This window comes from Aptenodytes patagonicus, chromosome 1, assembly GCF_965638725.1.
Source record: "Aptenodytes patagonicus chromosome 1, bAptPat1.pri.cur, whole genome shotgun sequence".
In the NCBI taxonomy this organism is placed as follows: Eukaryota; Metazoa; Chordata; class Aves; order Sphenisciformes; family Spheniscidae; genus Aptenodytes; species Aptenodytes patagonicus.
Genome location: NC_134949.1, coordinates 4,409,832 through 4,426,866, shown reverse-complemented (window position 1 = coordinate 4,426,866; position 17,035 = coordinate 4,409,832). Strand labels below are relative to the sequence as shown.

General features: G+C 40.6%; 1 protein-coding gene across 1 annotated transcript in view; it reads right to left on the bottom strand.

Annotated features, from left to right (window-relative positions):
- Positions 1 to 17,035, bottom strand: part of TAF3 (TATA-box binding protein associated factor 3) — a 119,277-nt gene that overhangs the window by 9,486 nt on the left and 92,756 nt on the right. Inside the window, exon 4 of the mRNA XM_076350299.1 lies at positions 13,998 to 14,080. Coding sequence (XP_076206414.1) covers positions 13,998 to 14,080 — 83 coding nt within the window. The remainder of the gene's footprint in view (positions 1 to 13,997; positions 14,081 to 17,035) is intronic.

Genomic DNA, 17,035 nt, shown 5'->3' with positions numbered 1-17,035 from the left:
CCACCTCTCAATAAAAAAAATCTTAGTAATAATAAAAGGGAGGAGAGGGACAGACAGCAAAATATTTGGCACAGCAAAAGTCATTTGGACAGTTTCAAACACCATTATCCCTTCATTCCCCACCTCCCTCTTCTACCCCCTCCAAGTAAACAAAGTCCTGCTATGAGCTCTTCAGGGAGTCAACCCTCCCTGAGTCTAGACTAGGAAATGTATTAGCTAATAGGATTTTAAACACAACTTTGCACACAGTGTAAACAGTTTCAAAGAAGTATTAGCTAATATAATTTGAATAAGAGTGACCATGCCCAGCTAATGTATGAAATTAAATTACATAGTTTCTTGGTCTAGATAAAGCCAGGTTCTCCTCCTGAACGGGGTCTTCGAAGCCAGTCTGCTAATAACTGCAGAAGCTACAAGGAACATCACATATGAAATCTTCCAAAACTACAAATATTCATTAGTGGGCGACACACACTCGTTGATTGTCTGGTTTGCTTGAAGTGTGCAATTAGGACATGTTCAGTATATAGGGCAGCTTGTTTATCTTGATTTTAGAGCTCAGTTATCAAAACAGGAGATCGGCATTTCGGAGCACACTTGGGCCTACCACTCCCTTGGGCTAATGAAGTTCAGAGACGTTAGACTCCAGAGTGGAGAAATGAATGGCTTTGTGCTACACCATTAGAGGTGATGGAGTAATCTCAGTGAGGGTGGTTTAGCCTGTCCTCCGTCCTGAAGAAGGGGCTGCATTCATGGCAATATGGAGGTGGGGAGAAATCAAAGGGAAATAGCAGTCCCACGACTAATAATTAATGTTACTTCAGACTTGGAGAGAAACCTGATATCAAAACACTATGTAAATGATGGCAAGATTTATGAGCTTTATTTTATAGACAGGAAAAGTGAGGCACAAAGCACACTGCAAGGAGGTGGTACTCACTACAGCAAAGCTTCAATCCTCCTGGTACCTAGGTCCCTGCTAGGATTTGAACTCTACATTTGGACATCACCATACGTATATTGTTATCTTCTTTCCCAAATGTGTTTTTCATACGCTTCCAAAATCAGCACTTGTATATTAAAAGTCTGCAAGTACAATACTAAATAAGACAAATTTTCACCTCCTTCCCCACCCCAATTCAAAAACTCTAAACCAGGCTGGATTAATATTTTTTGAGGTAATCAAATACAAACGAACATCAACCACCATCAACACACTCAGAGGCCCGAGACAAGAATTCCACTTCTCTGCAGGCTGCTTGCCTGACGATATATCACAAACACGTTCTACACTGAAAGATAAAAAGTCAATTAAAGTTGTTTTTGTATCAAAATAGTTCCTCCAGAATGAAGGGGTGTGAGAAAACCCTTGGAATAGATGTGGTAATAAGAACCTCCATAAATCACAACTAAAGGTTACCACTCCCTTTAAAAAACACAGAATTAATGTAAACATTGTGTATCTGGTTGTGTCCAACCTAAATTCACTTCGGAGTTCTTTTTAAACACTAACAGGAACTGTATTTCTTACAGAGCCTTGGCACATTTATAACTGAACGCATGTATCGATACACCTCTTCATAATGGTAGAGTGAATGAAAACCCATTGTCGCCATTACTCTGGGGCAATCACCTCGTACACAGCTACAGATCCAAACAGGATGAAAACGAATTGTCGGCTTGCAGGCAAAGTGCAAATTCTACCAAGATTTTAAGTGTCGCGACAGGTCAGTTGTTTTATAATCGGCTCTAACTGGCATGAGCTGTAACACGCTACATCTGGAGCATAATGAGGCTCCAAGGTGTGAAATGGTTTCCTATCTTTGGAAGTAATTTATTTGATTTCATTCTGATCCTTACGGCTGAGAGCCCCATTGACTGCTTGACATAAACACAGGGAAAAGACGTGCACCGAAAGGAAATGGCTTTTCAAAAATAGGATATGAGCCACAGGGCTGAATGATTGCTACGGGTGATGAGCTCCAAAAAACCGCTGTATCAGTACTTCGAAAGGTCTAGTAAAAAATCACAGCAATCTTTGTTTCTCAGAGGCAGAGCTCCAAAGAAGCTGTTTCTCTGCCCCAAGGAAAAACAACATTTGAAAAGTCCTAATTCTTTTCTGAACCCATGACCCATTTTTAAGCAAGGAGCAGGAGCTTAAGGAGTCTTTGTACATAGGAAAATGACACCATCAGCTGCACCGACATAATTAAAACTAGTACAACTCACTTGGATTATTACAAGTGATATTATTATCTATTAGTATTGATACTCCCTTGTTGATATAAGTTCCTTGATGCTAGAAAGTTAAGTGGTGTAACTATTTTATTACTGAAAAATCTCACACCTGGAACTGAGATTGTTGCACCAGAAAAAAATGAAGTACTCTAAGACCTATGGGTAAGAATGACAGAAACACCCAGGGGAATTAGGAAGATTTCCATATGGTTTAGATTCTTCACAGATTAGAGGTGATTTTGAAAATTTTATTCCAACCCTGGAGGAGACTCAGTGTAATTTAAGCTCTGTAATGTAGGCTAATTCCCATATTACTTTTAGAAAGGGAAATTTAGTTTTTATCTCTTATGGCCTGCTGAATATTTTATTCTGGGCAAACAAGTCATATTGGCAAATATAAGCTCCACAAATACACGCTATGACCAACTTGTGCATTTGCAGAGTGCCAAAATTTATCAACCCTCCAGCAGAGCCCCCAGCAATTTTGCAAGTGAAAAGACTTCGGTACGTGAACTTGAAATTAAAAAAATATAAATATTTTCATGTGATAAATTGCCTGCAATGTGATATTCTTCTCTATCAAGGAAAATGAACTTTGAACACTTATTCCAAGGTATCACCCATTTTTGTGGACACTGCCTGGTCTCATACAAATGGCACAACTTCCATGTAAGCGTGTTGACCTTCAACGGTGCACATGGAGCTCAACAGCCCATTCACCATTTCATCAGTACGGCAAAACCCTGCAAACATCCCTTCCTGGGCAAATGAGTCTAGTGATTTCGCAGGCATTGTGTCACCTAATCCCATTCACAACTTTATTGAGCTTCATCTTAAAACCGGTTAATCTTTTTGTCCCCACCATTACCCTGTTCCAGGATCTCACTGCTCTGGTGGCATAGCAACCTCTTCTAATTTCCAGCCTACATTCATAGCCAAATAATTCCCATTTGTTTTTGTGCCAACATTGTTCTTTAGCTTAAATAGCTTTCTCCCTCCAAAATGTTTACTTGCCTGATGTATTTGTAGCCAGCAATCACATCCCCTCTTCACATCCTAGACTAAACACACAAAGTTGCTCTCCTCTCCTATCATAACACAGACACCCCTATGCTCCCCCTAACAGTGCTCCGGGCCCTCCTCTGCACCTGCCCTTCCCAATTCAGCCTTCCTGAATACAAGCTGCCTTCAAGAAATGAATATAACGTTTCAGATGAAGTATCAACAGGTTCTCATACGATGGCCCGGACACTTCCACTATCTCTGCTAAAATTACCTCTTGCAATGCATCCTATCATGTTGGCAACTCTGTCATTCTGTGATCAACTAATGATCCCTCACCCACTTAATGCACCTACCGTAGCAATACACCTACTGATCAGCTCTTTACTTCTGGCTGAAGTTTGTATTGGTACACTTCAAATGCAAACCCTTAACTGCAATTTTTCATTTACTGAATTAAATACCATTTTTCCCTCCTAATCAAGGTGATCTAGTTCTTTCCAGACAATCATCAGATCCTCGTTTGTACTGACATGGTCCTTCAACCTTACTGCCAACAAAAACCATCAGTGTTCTACCTCCTTCTGTGACAAAATTTTAAATGAAATTATTAAATCAAACCAGTCCCGAAATACATCCTTGAGCATGTTCACTAGTAACCTCCTCTCTGGTTAGATAAGCTCTCTTACAGCTCTCAGTTGCTGTCTTCCTTTGAGCTAGTTCCTTACTACTGAGCAGTTCCTCTGCTAATCCTGTCTTTGCCAGCTTCACTATGAATGTTCTGTGTGACATTATTAAACATTTTCTTGAAATCCAGCTGAGATTTGCCATCTTTTATTTATCCAGAAGACAGCATCCCTTCTCCCAAGGTAGGACAGACGTCAACTTTATTCCAGCTATGCATATGCGAGTGTCCCACCTCTTCTCCACCGCAGCTGAGACTTTCTCTTGGAGGGGAAGCGATTTGATCCTGCACCCAGCGACGGCTTCCCCAGTCCAGCAGAAATCACTCAGTGGTGGGAGGTGGAGGCAGCTGCTCTCAGCATTGGTGGTGGAAACAGATACCTGAGATGCATGGCAAAAATCAGCTGCTGCCAGCCACATCTCTCGCAGGGACTGCCAACTGGACTAGGCTAACCTTGAAAATCAGTAGCTTTATCAAAGATTGGTATCAAGCCTGTTGGTATGGCTCACTTCCGTTTTGTGTTTTATTCCACTACTCCCAAGCCTTTAATCAGCCCTTCCTCCAAAATTTGTTTTATAATTACGTGGACTGCTGTCACCGGGTGTCTAGATTACTTTTCCTTTCTTCCCTTCTTCAGCACTTCTGTCTTTTCTATTATTTATTAAAAATAGATTTAACAAACATTGCATTTTAAAATAAAAAGAAATGTATTAAAAATTACTTGTCACTGAGTCTGCAAAATTCACAGCCCAGTTCTTCTAGAACTTGGGAGAAAGATTATCCCATTCCTTGATTTCAGTGCATAAAGGTCCCTATATTTTGCTTCCCGATTCATTATGGTAATTTCCAGTGCCGTCAACCTACTGCTGTTATCCATCTTGTCCTAGCCCTCAGTAAAGGAGAGAATGAACATAGGATCAGAAGGAAAGTACTCTTTCTGTTCTTGGCTCATTCCTACATTATCCTTAGTCTTCTCCCTGTCTTTGTTTCCATGGCCCTCCTTCTTCCCTTCTTTTCCTATTTGCTCAATATCCTTCACAACATTCAATTCAGTTTGACTTCTGCCAAGCCCGACTTCACCTCCACAGTCTTTTGCCTTGAAGACGTAACTTCCTTGCTAACAGTCCTTTTCTCCTAGAGGTACGATGCTTATTCCCAACGTTCTTTTGGAAGGAGTTATTCACACAATTCACTCTGTAGTCATTTTGCTACAAGTGCCCCCTTCCCACAGGCAGAAAACAACACTTTTGAATTCCTTAGGTCTGCAGTCCAGCTGACATTTCTAGCTAAGTCCTTTGGTTTATGGACATTTGCGCTCTTGAAACCGAATTACAGGTTTTTTACTATTTATTTTTCCATTGCTTTAAGTGAAACAGAGTTCTGCCCTTGGCCTCCACACTCTGTATCTGCTACACCAGAGTATTTCTCCCAACAACCACAAACACCTTTCTGCCGATGACTCTCAAATCTCCCTCCCATTCTTTCTCACCATCCTGACTTACATGTCTGGATGGTTCATCGCCAGTCTGACAAAACAAAACTGAGCTGGTAGCGTGGCGTCTTGGTATCTTTCATCTTCTTTTCTCTCTTATCATCAATAACAAGCTGCTCAGAGCTTCGATGTGAAAACCACCTGGCGTTATCCCCTTCTGCTGAGCTCTCAACAGCAAAACCAGAAGCTGGTAAAACATGTTTATGCCAATGAGCTCTTTGCAAACTTTCTCTTACGTGTTCCTTGCAAACTGCCCTTTATTGTCATTTGTTTTGGGAAATGTTACGGGATGCATGATCTAGAAGCCTGTGCATAAACCAGTCCTACATCTACCCTCTTTAATGGGAACTCGTGTAGAATATGAATTTTATTAACTAACAGAAAATTATGCCAGCATGGGTTTAGAAACCTCTAAAATTGTAATTTCCAGCTTGTTACTGAGACATGTTTTTGTAAGAACCAAGCAAACCGGCCAGTCCTGAACTTGGAGGCTCTGTACAGCTACAGATAAATTGCTCACAGGACAACTTTACTGAATTCAGGTAGGACCACCTTTTTCCGTTGTGTCTACGGATGGCTACTTGTCTACGGCCCTCTTGTCTACCTCCAGCTTCCAGGAACTATTACGTGAATCCTTGGGTCTATATAGTTTACTCACTTTTGTTTAAAAGCTTCAATAAAAGAGTGAATAAAAAGAAGCACCTCTGTCAAAGACAAGAACAAATCAGTACCTTTCTCTTGCAGTCATCTTCTATGGAGGCAAAGTCTATTTTTTAAACAAATACCCATCTGCCTTTCTAATCTTTCACACATATTTGATTGGTTTCTGTTGTGCTTTACAAGGGCAGCTGCTCATGCCCATTTACACAAGCAATTCGCTTATGTGTCTAAACCTGCCTGAAGTTTTTTTTTTTTTTTTAATTGCGGTATACAGTATACAATTTTTTTACTCTTGAGCAATAAGCAGCAAAATCAAAGAATCTCACAGTAAGTTGTTTTGCTTTCTAATGACTCAAGCCTTTTTATGGATTCACTTTTGGAGTCATCACTCAATGTGGCCAGCAGCAAAATGAAAATAATTTGCCACAGCCTACCACCTGCCATAAACAGGATGAATAATTAGTTCGGGTGGCTTCAGTAATTAAAAAAAAAAAAAGAAAAAAGCCGAGGAAGTTGGAAATAACTCACACTCAAGGAAGAAAAAACTCTTAAATCACCTCTAGAAATATAAACAAAAATGATCATTTACTTCTTTTGGTAAAAGGGATACGATATTCTTCAGTTGTTTCGTTTTTTTCATGTAAAAGCTGCAATCCTGCAGCAAAGGAGAGGCTGGGGAACCTTCACTGAAGTGAACAAGACTTTTGGATGGATACAAGACCACACATGGGGATTTTACTGCAGGATCAGGGCCAATATGTTACACTAAAAAAAGAACAATCGGGAAAGGGATATGAATCATACCTGAGACAATATCTTCATTAAAGTACATTCAGCATTTAAAAAAGCATTGAAAATCAGTCCTCCAGCTCTTACAATTTAAAAGACTACAGAACAGAAACATGCGGGTATGTATATACACACACAAACACACACAAAGATTTATGAAAGCTGTAAAGATCACTGGAATTCCTTAAGCACACCTCTGCAGCCTTGGAGAGGAGCAAGATCATTTTTCATTACTCTGCCTCCTCACTTAGGTGGTCTATTGATCATATCAAAAATGATTTCATCATTACACGCTCCTTTCCGTCTTACAGCAAAAGCTGGATTGACACCCAGCGCGTTAATTGTGTTAACGGATGGCTAACATGGTCTTTCTCTGCTAAGTGCTACACTGTAAGATAACTGGGATACCCATTAGTCCTGCAATAAACACAGACTTTCGCTGCCCGGACTCTATTGTTTAATTTTCCCAAACAGTGATTTACCCTTCTACATTTTTCTCCCTAAAGTATCACTTTTTCCCTCCTATTTAATTCCACAATAAGTTCTCCTCCAGAGCTTTCTGTTGAATAAGCAATGTCTCGCAGGGTAACCAACACCGCCCACAGCTGTGCCCCACAATAGCCCCATGCTGCTTGCATTACGTCTTTCGGAGGATTTGGTCACGGTGCCTTAACTGCTCCAAACACTGCTCTTATTCATAAAAACGTGCGGAAGGAGGGGCTTCCAGCAGGATTCCTTTACCTGTTTCCCCACCACAAAACGGTGAAATAAATGGAATGGGTCATGAGCTACTTGGCCGGTAATGCAAACCTACGTCTTGACAAGTCAATAAAAAGCCAATCCTTTCCTCCCCAGCCACACGTAGGGAGCCAAGGCTAGAGGCAAACAATTTGGATATGCCTACACAGGGAGGTTAATGAACCCCATTATTCAGCTATTGTGGGCAAACACTATGAAGACAGTAATCTAAATTATCAAAGTCTGAGTAGCTCTCCACTAAATAGCACCCAAAGTTCAAAAGTTTCTTCACACGGTCTGATTTATCTGTACGAGAACCACCCTATTAAAAACTAAAGCTCCTTGAATATCCACCAAAGATGATACTGTAAAAATAAGATGCATTCTTGGAAACTACATAGGGCAGAATTCTAGTTTAATTGAAGCTAATAGCAGAGTCCTGTCTTAGATACCTAGCTTTTTTTTCACAACTCCCAGGGAGTTTGAGCAGTTTTCAAAAAATACATAATCATGTTACAGCAGCAGCTACAGATCCCCAGTGAGCTTAGGGGAACACCAACACAATCCTTGCCTAATTGCTTGTCTTCAACCAGGTCAATAAAAAGTGTTATCAATGGATTTGCTAGTACCTTCTTCTTCTCTCCTCGCTCGGTGCCATTACCTTTTTAAAGTCTGACTGTGTATGTGTGTGTGTAGTTTTACCAAGAAAATTCAATCTCTGGAGAGTTTGCAGCTCAACTCTTGCGTAAATTAAGCTTCTTGCAGATAGAAGATCCATCATTTAGGCATCTGTTTTTGGAGAACATTACCTTATAATAAACTTGGTGATACTCTGCATGCTGCAGGTGAGATAATAGTTTTACAGAATTTCAAAAAGTATGACTAAAGAACTGTTTTACTGCAATTCTGTTGCCCAACTGTGGTTGCACTTAAAATAACGAAATCTTGAGCAAGCAGCAGTGATGACCCAAACCATGTAAATTTATGAAAAATAAACTCCTCCAACAGTCCAGCTGTGTTTCAGGTAGGGTTATAGCTTCAATGTGGAGATTTTCTCAAGCTACATGTCCTTTCAGGCTTCCACTTTTTCAGACACATGCTATTTTGCCAACTTATAAAATACGAGCTATGAGCACCTTATTGTGATAGAAGTTCTTAGATGGACGATCACAGAAACTCGGTGTAATAAAACAGAGAGCAACAGGACAGGTTCCCCTGTCCTCTTAGTCCCAAAGTATGCTTCTGGGTCACCAATATTACACAGAGAGGTCACATCTACTGGTCACAAAATAATCTGGTCTATATATATGCCACTTGGCTTTGAGATTCCATACAAAAGATGCTGGTGGCTTTTGTCATGGGGATATCATGCAGCTGAGTGAGCCTCCAAACGAACGTAAGTTAGGCCTTGGACTGATAATATCCTACCAAGCGATAAAAAGCTTTAGTGGAGTCAATTAAATATCTGGATAACAAAAAATTTTTCTATCCCTTAATCCTTTTAGGATTTTATTTTACAATCCACAGGTTATTTAATATACATTTTTTTTATAGACACATGTGCATACATATCTGAGCATGTGTGTGATTTGTTTTTGGAGAAAGTCACGTATCTACTCACTTTAAAAATATGTAAGAAAAGGGGCAACTTCATTAGAGTGGCAGGTTAGGTTTACAAGTTAAACACTGTTAAAATACTTGTCTTTCCCCTTCTCTTGTCTGGTTTCCAGGTTCCCTGCTGATGGCAGAGCTATGATAGAATGCAGCGCAAGTCTGGAGCAAAAGCCCAACATTTTAAGGTAAATTTGGAGACCCGATTTCACAAAAAAATATATATCCTGCTTCTCCGTCACAGAAGCACTGAAACAGCACCAGTGAGCGGTACTCTGCTTTGTGGTCTGGCATTAGGGTCAGAAGCCACAAGTTTTTTCTTAAAAACTGTATTTAAATGCAGAATAAATTTATCTGACGTCTCAAAAATTACAGCACATACTTTTGCTGAAGTTTATGTCCACTGTGGTAGTAGCTGGAATCTCAACACCTCGTCAATAGATTCGCTTTTTAAAAACTTATGTGTATGAAAAATGATTGTGCTTAGGAAAAATAAGTAGACAAAAAGAAACCATGATGCAATTGAATAGAAGTATTAAATTCTGCTCATCATTTGCAGCTGATTTAAAATTTAAAAGTCTATACTAGCTGTGGTTTTTTGTTTTGTTTTGTTTTTAAAAAGATAGCATCTCTAGTTCCTTCCTATACTAACTCAGTTAGCAATCTACCTTGATAACACTGGAGTGGAAAAAAAACCCAGTGAAAAACCCTTCCAACATATCATTCAAATCATATCTAAAAAAGTGGTCATAAATATTTTAGAACCCAAGCAAACTAATAAGAGCTAGGCCCATTAAGGATAAGATCTTTTACAACAAATTAAATAAAACAATTTATTGAAGCCTGGACTTGAGATAAACTAGATTTACTAGCTGACCTTTTATTCATTTAAGGAACAAAATTAGCTCTAATTGCATTAGAATGGAATCCAGTAAATTTCTTCTAATGTGGCATCCATGCAAGTATTGCTGTAATTGTTTACAACTAAGATGGAAATGCTTTGATTATAATCTACTTTCTTCTTGTTTTACTGTGCAGTTAAGACACTTGCAAAAAAACCTATATTCCAATATTGGTTTCTTCATCCTTCAGCAACAGTATATTTTCATGGCTATTAACCTAATGTTATTAATAGCCTTCTCTTTTGAACTGATGGGTGTGGTAAGAATATTTGCACACCAGACAAGCTCGAATGCAGAGATCACTTTGAATCTAGGAGAAATACGTACTCGTATTCACAGAAACAAGAAAGAAGGAGACTTCTCTGCCACTACCATCACCGCTTTGTATGTTGGTCCAAGCAGAGGAGCCAAGAAGCAAAATGATAGAGAAGAAACTGTTTGCTACGCTGCAAAGGCATTTTCCTCACCACTGCTGCATTATTTGAGTAAACTTGTGTTACTGTCGTCGTGCTGGGTTTATGGTGTGATGGGAATCTCCATGTCAAGCACCATCGATCTGACGCTTTTTCTTCAGACACCTGAATGACTTCGTGGCCTCACCAAGATCTGTAAGTACTTCCATTAAAGACAATGTTTTATATGGAGTTGCCCCAAAACAATTCAACCTCCAGTTGAACAGGTACTTAAGTACCTCCAAAAGCCTCCAAACAGCTCTTCTCTCTAACAGAGGAAATTGAAATAACTCATTATAATGTCCATCTAGTTTTTACTCATCAAATTCTATGAATCCCCAAAAACTTTTCTCATACCTTTCCATGGTGATTCATGGTATTCTCAAACAATCCCACGCTAGTAAACTCCAGAGACTTGCTAACTGAAACACAATGTTTCCATATGATAATTACCAGATATTCAGAACTTCATTACCAACGCAGATGAAACGAAAGTTTAACTTTCTCTTAACATAACACGTCACAAAAGCTTTTGTTTCTGCCTGTTACGAGCTACTTATAGAATCATAGAATCATTAAGGTTGGAAAAGACCTCTAAGATCATCGAGTCCAACTGTCAACCCAACACCACCATGCCCACTAAACCATGTCCCTCAGCGCCTCATCTACACGTCTTTTAAATACTTCCAGGGATGGGGACTCCACCACTTCCCTGGGCAGCCTGTTCCAATGTTTAACCACTCTTTCAGTAAAGAAATTTTTCCCAATATCCAATCTAAACCTCCCCTGGCGCAACTTGAGGCCATTTCCTCTCGTCCTATCGCTTGTTACTTGGGAGAAGAGACCGACCCCCACCTCGCTACAACCTCCTTTCAGGGAGTTGTAGAGAGCAATGAGGTCTCCCCTCAGCCTCCTTTTCTGCAGGCTAAACAACCCCAGTTCCCTCAGCCGCTCCTCATCAGACTTGTTCTCCAAACTTAAAAGGTTGATGATCCTACTATGGTCTTTTCAACGAGTAACTTTAAATAGAGGTCGCAGAGACTTCTGGTATTACTTGAGACGTCCAAGCCACACACACAGCTATGTAATGCTTTGCCTCAGAGCCACACCAGTCCTTTTCATAATGATCACAACACAAAATTAAAATATGCTCTGAGTTCAGGCTGAATATTAATTATTGAGGATGAAAGCAAAAGTATTATTTAGAGTAGGACAGCTCCACTGCAAGCCCTGCCGCATTAGACACCAGATCGACACGCAACACAAAACAGTTCCCAGAGCCACGTGGTGCAAACTGTATTTCCTTGTATAACGGCAAATTTCTTCCTGGATTTTGCCTTGGAAAACTATGACAAATCCTAAAAGCTATGACAAAGCTCCGTAAGTTCTTCTTTGCCATCAGTCAGAAGGTGCAACTGGGTGATACAGCCATTGCAATAGGACAACTTTAGGGTGCCAGTATGGTGGGCAGTGAGGAGATATTTAAGGTAGAAAAGGGAAACCAGTAAACAAATAGAGATGGAATACTAATGACTCAAACCTCGTTTGGTTCCGCAGCCTAAAGCAATCTCAAGGATGAGTGTCACGTGAAGAAGATGAAGTTCCCCTCCTAGGCCCAGTACAGATGCTGCAGAGAGCTGGAGCACAACCACTTTTTAGCATTTACTACCAGCTGCTTCCAGGACTCCCCTGCCCCTGAAGATCTTGGCCCTTGTGTTTAATTCTCCCCTAATTTGTCTAGAAACTTTGAGCTAAGTCAGCTTTGTGTATCTCCCATCCTGGAATCGGGGTTTAAACTCTAGGCTCTGCCATGCTAAGGATCACAACACCTGACGTCCTCAGATGGTGATCAAGGTGCCACTAAAGATGCACAAAGGAAACTGGAATAGAAGCGAGTTTCCCAGAAGGCCAAAAAACAAGATGTCAGTATCTCTGACCCAGTACGGGCTGGCAGGGCTGACGATGATGTGCCCATATGATTTGTAGCAAGCAGATGGAGTCTGCAGTCCCTTCTCAAAAAGTGTGTGGGTATGAGAAAGACTGGGGTGAGGTAAAATGGGAAGCAAAGTTAACTCTTTGGTGCTAATATATGGCTTCAGAACTTTAATTTAGAAGTTCTGCCTTGAAAATATGACTTAATTTTCCCCATATAAACACTTGTACAGTCCTTGAAAAAGAGGAGTTTAAAAGTATCCATAGTTCCGCAAGGAGGAAAATGGATCTGTGGGCTTTAAAGGGACAGTCTGTCCAGCCGTGCACATTCAAATCATGCACTGCGGGACAGACAACTGTTCTGAGAAAGCTGGAGCTTTTGTACAGCAATCTGAGGCACAGAAATTTTACATCACACTCAAATATTATGAAAGGGAGAAAGCAGAAACTGTTGAAGAGCAGGAAAAAGCCCCGATACTTGGAGTGGGGGTGTCCTGTAGAAACCAAGAAATGACTGAAGTCCCATAGCGACTTCAAACCAGTAAAACTCACAGTTACCTACTGAGGAGGAGTAGGACAGCACAGAAAAACAGAATAATCATCAAAGATGCCATTTAACTTATAAAGCAGAAAAATTAGTGATTAGGAGATTTAGTTCAGAATGGCTACAAAAGAGAAACAACAACATTAGTGATATTTAATCTGATGAATGGGAAGGAAAAATCTGTTTGGTGCTCGTGTTTACCATCAGACATGAAAGTGTGCTCTGCGCCATTAAAAATATTAAAAACCTGATTAAAAGAAACCTTTCACATACAACACAGGACCAGCCTAAAAAGCCCAGTGATGCATGGTTTCCCCAGCCTCTCCAGCCACCTGTTTATGCTGTATGATCTCAGGATAGAGATCATCCTATTTACGCTCACACAGTACAAAGTAACTACTATTTGTACAACAGCACCCAATAATTAGGGAGCTAATGAACCAACATTTGAAATGCGTTAGGTACACTCATGAATAATCATCAACAGTTATAATAAAACAGACGCGTATAAAGGAATTTCAACTGTTATGTTTTAAAGCATAAAACAACTGTCAGCTCAAGAGCGTTATGAAACTTAGCTGTAGGTTACACTAGGGATAACCATCCATTACGGAAACCTCACTAAATGTCACTGGAGGCATCATATGAGTCTAGATGGAGTCTTGTAATCCATGCCCTAGAAAGGCACGGAGTGGCAAACACAGTAGGATGGATGGAAGATGATGGGTCTCACTTGGAGAGTAGAAGAAAAAGAGCAAAATGTCCAAAAAGTTTCTATTGGTAAGCGTTCTGCTTGATTTTTCATTAGAACGGTCAAAAGGTGCCATAGCTGTATGAATATCATTTGCCACTAATTTTTAAGCGTTTCCCACTGAAAATAAGAGCTACCACAAGTGACAGAGGATGAACTGTGGTAAGCATGCACCTTGCAGATGGATTTATTTGTACTTACATCTTGTCTTGGCCTGCACCCACTCTTAATGTCAGCCGAGGAATAACCGGTGATGGAGCCGGAACAACTGGTTCCACCTTTATCTGTACATGGGAACACAATCATCAATCAAAGACTGCAAGCAGACTCCCAAAGTATATTAATTACATGAAAGCACTGATGGAGTTAACCAAGTAGAGTATATTGGATTAATGAGACAGACCTATGACAGACTGAACACCGCGCTCTCATGCTTCACGCTGTAGCATGGATGGCCAGAGTTTGTTGGGAGCTCCCAGCCATAACAAATCACAAATATGAATTCTAGACTAAAAAGTCAACTTGAAATTTCATTGCATTTGTACCTGCTCATACACTTTGTTAACAAGTCTTCCAGATATAGTATTTTTCTAGAGACACAAAACCCCCCAGTATATTTCTAAACATCGACACGAAATGCTTTGACCTTAGCAGTCAAACTTGATAGGTGCCCACAGGGTTTGCACTTTTTTCTGAGATTTAAATTCAATTATTTCCCAGGTTCATCACATAAATGTACTGTGACCCTCTTGAATAAAAATTAGACACAGAGGAAGCAAATAAACCCCAAGCACCAACACTGAATACTTTATGAAAGTGCTTATCCACACAGGTATAACAGAACCACTGCTTTTTAATGCAACCAGGCTGAGGTTTTTAATGGCTATTTTTCAAATGGCCTGGTTTCCAGCCTCCGTATCTGGTGGGCTTTAGACCACTTGAATATGTCCTTAAACTCTTTGAACCAGTATCTGCCAAAATGACCAACTCCCATTGAGCTACTGCTTCGTAAAACCTGTACAGAATCATCTCAGATTTTACAGTTGACATTGTAATGATACGCCATAGTTGCTCAACTTATATCCATATATATAAGTGTATATACATTATATAAAAAAAGAGAGGGAGACTGGTCTCATTTTGAGCATGTGCATCATTGTATTTAATAAAATAACCACTTAGCTGAATCTGGTCCAGGAACTTGAAGAGACAAAAATAGTATGCATACTCTAAATGGAAACCCAAGCAACTCTCAGTGGGAGAAATCTGTTTTAAAAAGCTTTCATAAAGAAAGGGAGGGCAAACAATCAATTCAAAGCACAGAAAGCAGCGCAGGAGGTGGCAGGCCAGAGTGGGAGGATTCAGGACTTACATTGAGGAATGGTAATGACAAAGTCCCGTGCCACGCACTTTGCCCAAATAATCGGAGCTGCTCATTAGGAGATGTCTACTTCAGACAGAGAAGGGCTGCAGCCCGAGTCTTGTTTTGACACAGTTAACCATGCTTTTCAATAAAGCTCTCCATGGATATGTATTAGTCTACTCCACAGGTCTCCCTCTACTTTTTTGTTTATATAGCACGATTTTTTTGTTACGTCATTCCCCTGGAGTGTTGCAGGAAGTTTCTTCCTCTGGAGCTCCTAATGCCTGGAACAATTTCACTGCCACTTTCCACAGGTAAGTCTCTTAACTGCTTTCCCAGCACCTTAACCTGTAGCATCGTCCACTGGATAGAGATATGGAATTGAAACCTGGGTACAGGAGGCTCAGGCACGTGCCTTAGATTATCTTACCTCTTTTCCTGCAGGTTTTTCCTCCTTCTGTAGTGCCTATTTCAAATACAAAACTTCCTAGGACAAGCACTGCTACTTAGCTTCCAGCACACAGCACAGGAAAGATACTCATGTCATCCACCCTTTGTATTAAGGTCTTTTGTATTATTATTTGTATACCACCAAGATGTTCTAAACAACGCTGGTGTGGGCTCATGCGGCAGAAGAAAAGCACATAAAACACTTCTTTATGCTCAGATACCAACATCGCAGTCTGCAGCGAGAGGAAAACTGGGCTCCACGACAACCCTAAATCTTATCCTTCGATACAAGAGGAGAGGAAGCATCTTTCTACAACGTGGGTTTGTGTGCAGGGTTTGCATGACTGGAGCAGAGGGAAAATTAAGGAGCATTCACAGTTACATCTGGGATACCCTGGTTCTCCTCTACATCGATGATAGGATTTCGATTCACGAGTAAGGGCAGTTTACTTTGGGGCAGCTCTGGCAAGCCCTGCCCCGATGCAAGGGTGGCTCCATTTCTCATGAAGCTGTTCCTCAACTGCTTTAGTTTACAGCTCAGCGTATTAAGGTTATCTGAAACTGGGTCAGCAGCTGCCTCGTGAGCTGCTCAGTCACTCCTACAGCACGCCCGGTAATATCCATCGTAGAAGTGGGGTGTAACTGCTTCAACTGTTTGCTTTTAATTTGGTAGTGCGTGCAAGGCAGCGGCCCAGCTCACTGTCTCCTTTTCTGGCTCCAAGGGCAGCACCCCAACACTTACTGCAGAGCACAGAGCTGCAGGCAAGCCCTACGCAAAAGCTCCTCTTCCTCAGTCCCACCACCGAACACTTCCAGCATGCAGCCTTCGGCTTCTTCTTTCTGCCATTTATGCAGAGTATTGGTTGCTGTTCTGTGTCTTCCAGCAGCTTGGGGCAAACTTACAGGGAAAACTTGATAAAAAGCTTCAATTCCCCAACAGGATGGAATGCACACTTACGTAATAACTATGACGATACTGAAAAATGGAAACGTTACCGTTGAGTCACTCTTTTGTTTAAGTATAGCAATATTAGAAATAGAAATCTGATTTTTTCTACTGGCCATCAACAGCTGAAACTGCAGTTAGCCCACAAACTCATCTTTCAGGTTGTGCCTATGCCTCCGAAGCGGACGCCCTGTTGAAGGTTAAACGTCCAAGCAGTAACTTGATCGTTTGCTCTTACAGTACAACTGCTGGCTAAATAAGTCATTGTGTGATCTAAAAGCTAAATTAAGGAAACATGTACTTTTAGGGGTTAAAACGAAAGAGCAGCATTCTGGAGTAATACTGGGAATTGGGGCCAGCAGAAGAGCATTTACAGTGGATTACTAAGCTTCCCAAATCACCAAAGAGGTAAAGTCCAGCAATATAAGACTCCTTTGTAGCTAACTAAAAATACATTGTCAGTGGATTTGTCCAGTTTTA